The following is an 11610-nucleotide window of genomic DNA, read 5'->3' on the forward strand; positions in this document are numbered from 1 at the left end:
ACCTGGTGGTCTACGCTGTGCGGCCTTCACTGCCTTAGCTCCCACCTGCTCACCTGGTGGTCTACGCTGTGCGGCCTTCACTGCCTTAGCTCCCAGATGCTCACCTGGTGGTCTACGCTGTGCGGCCTTCACTGCCTTAGCTCCCAGATGCTCCTCGCACCGCTCTTCTCTGGTTCTCCTTGATGCACTGCTTCGCTTGCTGTAACAGTGAGCTTTCTGGCTGCTGGTCGCACTACCTGGCACTCACAACTTAAGGGACGCAAGTCCAAAGTAGCCCAGTTTGGGGCTGGGGCTCAGTTCACAGGAGCTGGCTGGAGCATCATGGTGGAAGGACACTGCAGGACACTTAGTTCACAGCATACGGGTGTGCAGCAGGAAGACAGCGCCACAGGGACAGGTGCGGAGCCATACCACGCACGGGACCGCAGGCCTGGCCTCTACATCCCACCCGCGCGCCTACTGTTCAGCCACACATTTCTTACTCCAATGTAGCTGTCTGTGATGATTCATGGTCAAACTCGCAATTAACTAATAACTGGAAAAATGTATAGCATCTGTGTATGTGTGTGTGTCTGCCTGCCTCCCTGCCTGCCTCCCTACTTAGCTGTTTATGTTGTGGTACAAGGGAAGGAGCCCAGGGGTTCTGCACTGAACTAACTCCCCATCTGGTTTTAAATTTTGAGACAAATTTTCACTAAATTGCTGAACTGCCCAGGCTGGGCTCCAGTGTGTGATCCTCCTTCCTCAGCTTCCCAGGGTACTGGGATTATGGGTGCGTGGCACCATGCCCAGCTCCTCCTAAACAGCTCCTCATAAGTCATCACAGGAGATGGAGGAAAGATTAGGGGAGGGAAAAGGCAAGTAGAAAGTATTAAGATGTGTTAGGTGCATGTGCCATTTGTCCTTGATGAGTATTATCATTTGTACTACAGAAGTGTACTCATAAAAGTTTTAAGAAGACAAAGGCATCATTTTTATTATGTAAGTAGCACTTTACTTAATTTTTTATGCTTTTAGTTTTACCCTATTTTTTTCCACGCTAGGATCATTTCTCAAATATAAATGCGTGCTTGCTTCAAGACTTTCACTAATTGTGTAAAGAACCAATTCTTTACCTAGGCTCTTCATGGTTTAACTCACAGCATCCTTGTAAGTCTCTGTCCACAGCTCTGTCCAGCCCAACTCAACCACGGGGTGTGCTGCTAGGACAACACGGCCTTCCACGCCTCTCTGCACACGATGATTATTCCTAATGCCCCAAGCTTTCTCTCAATTTGTCTCTCACAGTCCCGGAGGCCACCAGGGCTGCAACTGGCAAAAGCCCAAAGCCAGGCGACCTGAGCCCTTCACAGCGCACAGCTTACCGTAACGAGCCCGGTACTGAACAAGGAGCTAGAGTGGCGCTGCAGGACTCGCTGCTTTCCTACTGGGGTGAGGTCTTCTGTTGACCTCGTTTCTTTCTATTCCCATTTCTTCTCTTTGGAGTGGAAATGTCTTATGTCAGTGGTGTTTACTTTGTTTGATTTTTACTCAGGCTTTTAGCTGAGAGTTTGCCTTGGTCTCAGAGGAGACTCTGGACTGGACCTTTCGGCAAAGCTGTCCTCCTTTACGTTCTGGATGTTGGGCATTCTGTCCCAGTGATGAGAAAGCGACAAAAATACCTTTGCATAACTTTTAGCACTGCTGGAGACTGAACCCTGGGTGCAGGGTAGGCAAGCACTGCAACGTGTACTACACCCCAGCCTTATCCTTTTATTCCTTGTCAGATCTACTTTCTTCACCAAATCAGAATAATGCTATTCTGATTTAGTTGGTAATGATGTATCTCTTATGTCATCCCACTAATTTCCTCTCTAGTCTCCTGGATTCCAAATTCTATTCTCTGTCACTTATACCACTTACCTTTTTAAAGTTATAAACAGGACACCTTTCCCTGCTTAAAAATCTTCACTGGCTCCCCATCTTCTAGGATCAAATCCAAACTGCTTGACTAAATGTAGCAACTCAGGTATGGCTGGCTTCACTTGCTATCTCCAGACAATCCTGTATCCTACCAGCAGCACAACATACTCCTGCCCCTCGAAACAGGTTCCATTTCCTTCAGGGTCTGTGTCTTTTGTAATACTCTAACTTCTATATTCCTAAAACCCAATTCATGCTTCTTTATTAGATGATTCTTATTCATCCTCTACAATTTTTAAGTTTTGTGTTTATTACTTTAATAATTCTATGACAGTCCCCAGTATACGTGATTACCCATGAGTTCTAACGTAACTACCATTACGTGGGCAAGCCTTCTTGAGCAGAGGACAGTGTCTCATTGACATGTGTAACCCACGCTAGTCAACATGTAGCACAGAGTGTGTAGTTGACTCACTTCCTATGTTTATCCTACTTGGTCCTTGCACACTATGTCTCTGTTACTTGTCACTCTGACACTCATGTTTAAACAGGGTAGATTCTCATTTTAAAGGAAAAGGCTGCATTTCATCCCCGCATTTCTTCTGGTTATTGTCTCAGAACTTTCAGTGTTCACAGGCAAGCTACGCTCTGGCTGTCTCTCCATTGCTTTCAACTCATTGCAATCTATGTCCCTACCACTCCAGTGGAACTGCTCTGCAAACTGTCAGGACTTTTGGTTGTGAAACATAGTGAGCGCACTGCTGCTTTCTGGATCTTCTCTCCGCTTCTCCAGTTTCGTGTTCTACACTTTCCCACTCCGCTGCACTGTCCAGGGGCTGAATGCTAACTTGCTTTCAGCCTCATGGCTGAGTTTGGCTACTGGATGACACCAGCAGAAGCCTAGGACGGCAAGAGAAGCAGCTCGGTGACTTACTCTTGGTTTTCTGCCTGCTGTTCTTGGAGTAGCAGTGGCACAGTTCCTGTACACGCTCATCAGCCCCTTCCACTACAGCTCTTCTCACGTCAGGTGTGCATGTCAGTATCGCTGGCGTTGCCGACAGTTCTGGAGGACTTCACAAGCCTCCGGTGCCTGCAGTCTCTTTGTTAATCTCTTCTCAATCTTTTTAAATGTGCCGTCTGTCTTCCGTCAAGTCTCTGAGGAGCACGACTTTTTCTGTTATCATTGCATTGACTCTTTAGAAGTCATGATCGCTGCAAAAACTTCTTTTCATGAAACTTGATCCTTCCTTTGTTTCCATGACACCACGCTCTTCTAGTCCCATGTCACTAACTCCAGCTGGTCCGACCTACAGGTGTCTCCTTTTGCACCTCTTTAAATGCTGTTGTCCAGTGCTCTGCATGGAACTGCTCCTACTGCTTACCCATGTCCGCTGTCTTTTCTCTTTCATTCTTGATCATACAATTTCTACCTTTACTAAAATACTTTATTTCAATCCACTATCCACAGAACTTCTCAATGGATCAAAATGGTATGTTTTAAAAGTTTTAATTTTACTCATCTGCTTAAAATATTCCTTAACATATAGATGTATTTACCTCTCTTAGCTGTTTATATTTTGCATTTCATGACTTAGCCAACTGGTCACTTCTATAGTGTGGGATGCCTTCCACTGTTCTCAGCCTTGGCACATGCTCATTACTTTGCTGGGCCATCTACCCTACTTCTCCACGATAATTCCACTTTCCCAATGCTTTGCTAAGGAGCTCTCTTATTTCATGAGTTCTTACTTGAACTGTATTGAAAACTGAGGGGATGAATTTATTTTTTCTTACCCCCAATAAATGGAATTACTGACCACAGGTATTCTAAAGATGGAATAGTCATACACAGGTAAAATATTAACATAATTTATTCTATGAATTATTGATATATATTTTTTAAAGATTTATTTATTTGATACAGGGTCTACACAGCTCGGACTCAGTGATTCTCCTGTCTCAGCCTCACCAGTGCTGGAATTAGAGGTGTGTGCCATCACACCATCACACACCTCTGGTTTCAGTGGCTGGCCTGATACAGGGTGAGCATTGCATGTGGTAATGGGGACTGAACTTGGGTCCTTGTGCTTGCCATGCAGGTGCCTACACCGCTGAGCTATCTCCCCAGCTGAATTATTGATATCTACCCTGTAGACCTGGATAGAATCATGACCTATAGGGTGCAGGAGAAATCTATTTGTAGAGTATGCTTATGGAAACATTTTGCTGCTGTATACAAAAGAATAACTTAATGACGCTTTTATATACCTCTTTTTCACTTGTGTTTGTTTGCCCTATTTGGTGGGTTCTTTCCATTCTCTTTCATGGAGTTGTGGTCATTTTGATCCCTCTCTAGAACAATTTTTAGTAGTCTGTGTAGGCTTGGCTCTGCCATCATGAAATTCTTAAGTTGTTCTTTGTCATGGAAGCACTTTACTTCTCCATTACACTTGAAAGAGTTTTGCAGGGTATATCAATCTGGGTTGGAATTTGTTTTCTTGCAAGACTTGTAGTACTTTGCTCCATGCTCTTCTTGACTTGATGGTTTGTTTTCAATTAGCAATAATCGTATCTCGGATAAACCTCATTGGCTACGATACTGCCACTGCGCAAAGCTTGACTTGATGGATTGTGAAGAGAAAGCTGCCATTATTCCGATGGGTTTTCCTTTAAACGTGATCTGTTTCTTTTCTTTTCTTTAGCGGCTTTTAGTATACTGTTCCTGTGTTGAATTTCTGGGATCTTGATTATTACATGTCTGGGTGTGCTTTTAATTGGATTCATGCTATTTGGAGTTCTATATCCTTCGTTTACATGAATGTCAGATTGTTTCCCCATATCTGGGAAGTTTTCTGCTATTACTTCTGTCCATATTCTTTTTATATCATTTGTACTGACTCCTTCTTCCTCATTGATGCCTATTAGACTTACGTTGTTCATCTTTGCATCGTCTGCAGATGTTGAATTATTTTTTCCTGCATCCTAGTTGTTTTTAAGAGATCTTTTCTTACTTTTTCACTAGCTGCAATGGTGTCTTTAAGGTCTATTTCACTTTCATTCGAATGGTTTTGCCAATTTGTGATTGAGGTTTTAATTTCCTGTATAGCACTTTGAATCTGTTTCATACATTCTATTTCTTTTCTATATTACTCATTCAAGGATTCCATCATTTTTCTGTTCTCTATTTTTTATTAGTCTTCTTTAAAAGCACCTAGTACTTCTTTCACTATAGTTATCATTTCTTTTTTTTACTTCAGATATTATTTCTGGTCTGATTTCCTCTATGCCTTTCTGCAGCTGTTTCTTTACTTCAGACGCTACTATTTCAGAGATTTCAGGTGTGTGATTTCCAATTTCTTCTATGCTAGTATCTCCTCCATTTGTTCTGGGTGGGCTCGAGACCTGAGAATGCATTTTGTTCCTTCTCTTTGTCATTTTGTGTAGCACTGTCTTCTGACCTTTGGTATAGCGCTTAGATAAGAGTTATTACCTTAGCACCAGGTCTGATCTACCAAGTTCAAACTCCTCCAGGTGGGTGTGGCTTGGGTCTGGCTGCTGTGTTCCACTTCTTCCTGCTACAGACCTTGGAGGTGAACCCTCTGGCAACACGTTCTGCTCCCAGATCAGCTGGGTGGGTCTTGCCTCTAGCCTCTCTGCAGGGAGTTCTGCTGCAGGGTTCCACACCAGGCCTGTCTGACGGAGGAAGTTCCACGCACACACAGGCCTGGGCCTTGGCTCCAATGAAGATCCAGCGGGCCCCGGGCAGTTCCACTCACATGTTCGGCCTTTGCTCTGAGTCAAATGAAGATTGGGTGGGCCCTGGGTGGTTCTACTCACATGCCAGGCCTGGACTCTGGGTTGAATGAGGACCAGTCACCCTGGTCGGTCTCACTCACACTCTGGGTTTGGGTCAAATGAGGATCCATGGGGTCTGGGTGGTCTCATTCATATTACAGGCCTTGGCCCACCAAAGATTTTTAAAATAATTCTTACTGATATCTTATATAAGTAAATGTGAAATATTATCATTGCTTAATTAATATTATTCTTTATTTTTGAAGCATTATTTAGAACACTAGGGATTATATTTTATGATAAGTCTACTTTTCCACATCTTACAAAGCTAGTTCTTGTTTGTAGTAACATCAATAAATATACAATAAATAAATAAATAAATAAATAAATAAAAACTAGAGTGTTAGAAGGCACACAGTGCTTGGCTGATCCATCCTACTGTTCCTAGATGATTCATTTATGCCACTTTGGACAGGAACTAAGAGTTGCTGTAGTTTTTTTTTTTTTCTGTAGTATTTTTAGGACATTTAGGAATAACTTTTCCAGTGAGGAAGAAAAATCTCTTTCTTATATAAAATTACTTTTTTTAACCTAAGTTTATATCACTATAATTCAACTTTCTTTTCTCAGTAATAAAAAAACCCAACCAATAGCAGAAAATTATTCAACATAGGAAGTATTTATAGTATCCAAAACTTTTTCAGACAACAATTAGAATTTGGATTTTACCTCAATTTAATCTGTGAAAATAGATAAACCTAGAACATAAGAGACAAGTAACTAATGCAAGGCACACAAACGTAGCAGCTAGAAATTACTATACACAAATAATTATAAATGATAATTATAAATTACCTCCAATTTATTGTTGGTCTGTGAGAAAAGGGAAGGTTTTCTGATTTCAAGTTGGATTCTTGAATTTGTTTGAGGGCTTCTTCTAACGGAGGAACCGATCTGTGAAAAACTGAGAAGCATAAAGAAAGATCAGACCATGAAGAAGCACCTCATTGTTGATGGCCTATATGTAAGTTAGTTGGTCAGTGAATAAAACATTATTTTAAAACACTTGCAAAAAGAAAGTATTTTACAATAGTATAAATATTAAAATTTTGACATTTAATTTTCAAAAACAAGCTATTTCTTGGAAATGTTCATCACCAATTTTAAGAATTACTTGAAAAAACAAAACTTTGAGAAACGTCCAGGCTCTTTATTCCGTCATATAAACCTCTCTGTATTTGACCTCTTAGTCCCATAAGTTTCTTTTTCCTTTTTTTTGGCAGAACTGGGGACTGAACTCAGGCCCTTGCACTTGCCAGGGAAGCGCTTATTACACTGAGCAATCTCCCCAGCCCCCGGTCCATAAATTTCTGACAAAATATATAAATACTCTATGAATAAAAGAGGAAATATAAACTAATATTTACTCAACATCCACTGTTATATCTTATTTTTAAGCACTTTATATGTACTGTATTAACTAATTTATTTTATTTTTTAAATTTTTTATTTCTTTATCTGGCATAGGGACCCACTATGCAGCTCAGACTTGTAGTGGTCCTCCCGTCTCAGTCTCCGCAGTGCTGGGATTACAGGCATGTGGCACCATGCCCAGGGTTTGGCTACCATGGTCCCCCTGGGGTTTGGGCTGGCATGGCATGTGGTACTGGGGATTGAACCTGGGTCCTTGCGCTTGCCAGACAGGCACTTAGACCACCAGGCTATCTCCTCAGTCCTTGTATTAACTAATTTAATCTTCACCTTGGCTTATGAGGCAGATGGTATTTACATTTTGCAGCTAAGAAGACCAAGATACAAAGAAGCTAGGTACCCTGAACAAATGCTGACACTGGGGTGCACACACTGCTCTGTGCAGCCTTTATCCCAGCCCTGCCTCCGGTACGTACTCACTGTCCAGAGCTTTCTTTTTCTTTTGTACCTTTTTTTTTTTTTGGCCATAATTTTATTGATAAGCAAATAGCAATGAGACACTTTCAAATCAAATCGGTAGGACAGTTTCAATAATTACCACACTGCATACATTCTTCCTAGTAGTTAATTGCTGTACAAGATGCGGATATGATATCCTATTTACAAATACCACTAGAACAAACATTCTATTCATTAAGAGAATGTAACTATATATCTATCCTAACCACTTTGAATACACAGATACAAAATGGACATTCATCTGTATACCCTTTTTTTTTTTTTGTTAAGTTCCGTTATTTGAATATTATAGGTATGTAAACTCAGCAAAATATTCAAAAACAGTCCAGTATCCCATAATAGTATTGGGTCTTCCGCTTGACTGGCAATGTCAGAAATTGTTGACCTGAGTCCCCTACAGCTCAACATAACAGCATGGCTTTATTTCTTATATTTTGTTTTTATACTTTCCTTCTGGATGGTTAAGACCAAAGTAAAGCAGGACCTACGCAACAAGAGTTGTAGCTTTTGGGTCTGATAAGGTCAGTGAAAGCAAGAGACAGGAAAAGGGATACTGTAGGACTGTCCTGCTTCAAGGTTGTATATGGTGAGATTTTTGGACTTTTGTGCAAACATGAGAAGTATATAATTCTTTATGCCTATTTTTAAAATATATTCTAATTTTTAAATGTTTTTTTATCATATTCTGTAGGGACTTAAAGTTCAACATATCAATACTTGATGAAAAATACCTGTTCCACATTATGCCTAAGATGTTTGATATGCAGACAGATAGTGAGGTTAAGCTTAACAGCCTAAGTTGTATGGTAATAACAATAAGCTTGTCTTCTGGATGGTTAACAACCTAAGTTTGCAGACCAAAATTAGAGAAAAAGGAGGGCTGCAAGGAAAGCCAACATTTTGGCCCTAGCCTTCTAAGGTCAATTAAGACTCAGGACATATGAGAACTTGTACTGTAACGTCATATAACTCGGTAGTGTCCCAAATTTTCTGATCAAGGAGATTATGAGACCAAAGAGGAAAGTGACCGATGATGTAGAGTGTGCCTAAGGAGAGTCACATGGGGAGAAAACACTCTCTCAGGCTTTCACAGAGAGCACATTGGCCAAGCAATGGCCGTGACTCATCCACATGGCTGACACTGACAAAGGTTCTACAATCTGAGGTACAGGATCTCAGGATAAATCCTGAGGGGATTTCACTGACCTTGTCCAGAGCTTTCCAGTGTGCACTTCGATGTCAATGTACTCTTATTTCTTTTAGCTTTTTTTCAAATGATATTCTTAGCTTCTTGTTCTGTTGGAACATAGCTCTTAAGAATACTGCTTCTCCTGCTGCCCTCAGTTTATACCTGCGTGACGATTAGCCCAAACTTGAATTTTAGAGGCAGTTCATTTCCCTAATCAACTGATAATGACAGTAAGTCAGAGAAGCATGCAGAGCTGTGGGAGGGCTGCCGATCTTCTAACAGTCCAGGACACACAGTGACTGTCAAGCTTTATACACCAGCTTAGTTCACGAAGGCTGGTACAATAAGTACTTTCAGCAGGGTGGCTTACTAAACAATAGGAATTCATCTTCCATAGTTCTGCAGGCTGAGGAGTCCAAGGTCTGGGGAACAGTGGTGTGCAGTAAGGGCCCGTCTGCACTCAGAGGGCAATTTTTACCCATGTTGTCACCTTACTGAGGAGTTAAGTAGCTCTCTTTTAGGGTACTGATCCTACACATGAAAATATCATAACCTAATCAGTCCCCAAAGGTTCCATCTACACCTGTCACCACAGGGATTAGAATTTCAACACATGACTTTTGGAAGAGACACCACAGAAAACATTGGCTGGTTTTCTAATTATGATACTTAATTTCCAACAGGGGTTTTTATTGGTGGCCTTAGATGTCATCCCTAAGAATAAAAGAATCATATATGCTTGGATTCTTTTTCTCTGTCTTTGCAAGTAGAGAGGGTGACTAAAATATGTTCAGGAAAGTTCACTGATCTTAAATACCTTTAATTTCAATAAAATGCCCATTTTTAACAGCAGGATAGCAGAATATTAAATAGGCTATTAATTTCACCGGTAAAGACTCCTGTTGGAAACTGAATATAAAATAGTGTTTGCTATGGTGTGAATGTTCGTGCCTCTTCCAAAATTCTTATGTTGAATTCTAACCCCTAAAAAACTCCAATGTCTCCATGAGCCATTTTTAAATAATATAAAATACTGATTTAATATATCTGCTACATTTACATCCTCTACATTTTTATGTACATGTCGATAAAAGCCATCCATGCACATACCCGTATAAATTTAGGAGCTTTGCTCTCTAGTCACGTGGCTATAAAGTTGGTCTCTTTTGTTTTTATTATTTATTTAAGTTTTTTTGACACAGGGTCTCACTGTGTAGTTCAGGATGGCCTTGAACTCTTGGGGCGGGACTGGGGCAGCAAGCGGGCACCACTGCACCTGGCTTGTCCTCACTGTGGGCACGTGTTCCTTCTGTCTTTGATATCTTTTTGCTTGGCAGGGATTGAATCTAAGTACTTTCTGCGGGGATGACACACTGATGTCCCCCCGTATGTAGCGCTCCCTTCTAGCTCTCACACGCTTCACACATCCTGCTGCTGCAGCAAGTGAGCAGGCTATCGGCACTGCGTAGATTACTCTTATCTCCAAGCCCTGAGATGTTCAGCTGTAGAATACAGTGAGGCTGCATCGCAGCTTCGTCCAGGGCTTGGCACAGGATAGCATGAGACGGCTGAATGCAAAAGGGTCTGCTGAGCTTTAGGAGGTTTTTACGGGGCTAATTCTGTCTTGAGACTGAAGGCATAAATATGTGGATGTGACACCAAAGGACTAATCATAATCCTATTTACATTCCTAGTTGGTTGTGAGTGTTAAGACTGCTGGATTATATTACTTTGTAGACCTTTTGTCCCGCTGGTCTCTCAAGTAAGAATCTGAACCAAGCTGTGAATAAAATACCACAGTGAATGTGACATTAATTTTCAGAACTCAAATGTTAATTTTTTGTTTAGTTACTTAATTTTAAAATGATGAAACTAAGCCACTTTGAAGGTGAATGAATCTTATAAGCTAAGAGAGAATTTACTAATAGAGGCAACAAAATAATCTCTACTGAAACCTAAATCAAATTAGTGTTTTTTTATTTGGTTAAAGTCCTATTTAGTAAAAAAGCATGCTTGCTATTTAACAAGCAAGCATTAGTTTTGGTTTCTATTTTGTTTCTTCATTTACCACTTCAATGTGAAGTCAAATGTGATTGTAACTTTAATTTTAGTTTTCGAATTGTTCTAAAAATTAAGGTACCTGCCCTCCTCCGTTGTGAAAGAGGAATATGAGCACGCTGAAATTTTTCAGTAACTTCTTCAAATTTCTGTTTTCTTTGTTGAAGTATTTGTTCTCTAATTTGGTGTTCCCTTTCTTCATGTTCTTTTCGTTTTTCTTCAAAAGCTCTATATTTAAAACAAAGCAACCAACACAAATACATAATAAATTAAAAAATTCAACAGAAGAAAGTTTTAGAACAATGCCATTAATTATAGTATTTTCATAGTTCAAACTTTTACTCAGAAAGAACAAATCATAGCTTTGTAAAAACTACACTGGATTGTGAGTGTTAATTTCCAAACCATATCCACATCTTTTGCAGGTAAGAGAAGGCTCTGTAATGAGACCACTTCTAATTTCTGGCAGGCCAGTAATCTGTTCTCATCTCCCAAGTTTTGCACAGAAAAATCTTTTCCTAAGAGCTATGTTACTTCTGGTAATGTAGATAACCAAGTTCATTAGTGAAAGAAGCAGCCTTACAAAATATGTGGTAATAGCAAGGCATGGTGACGCACTCGGAGAAGCTGAGGCAAGAGGATCACAAGAGGAGGAGGAGGATGGGGAGGGGAAGGAAGGAGGAAGGGGGAGGAGAAGGAAGGGGAGGGGGACGGGG

The 11610-nt window shown here is 40.7% G+C and overlaps 1 protein-coding gene and 1 pseudogene across 1 annotated transcript in view; both read right to left on the reverse strand.

The window, feature by feature from the left end:
* Positions 1 to 11610, reverse strand: part of Cep126 (centrosomal protein 126) — a 119528-nt gene that overhangs the window by 92644 nt on the left and 15274 nt on the right. The window contains 2 exon segments of the mRNA XM_023709481.1: positions 6553 to 6661; positions 10977 to 11122. Coding sequence (XP_023565249.1) covers positions 6553 to 6661; positions 10977 to 11122 — 255 coding nt within the window.
* LOC111815204 lies at positions 4388 to 4519 on the reverse strand (annotated as a pseudogene).

The sequence above is a fragment of the Octodon degus genome, unplaced genomic scaffold (genome assembly GCF_000260255.1).
Source record: "Octodon degus isolate 3935 unplaced genomic scaffold, OctDeg1.0 scaffold00012, whole genome shotgun sequence".
Lineage (NCBI taxonomy): Eukaryota > Metazoa > Chordata > Mammalia > Rodentia > Octodontidae > Octodon > Octodon degus.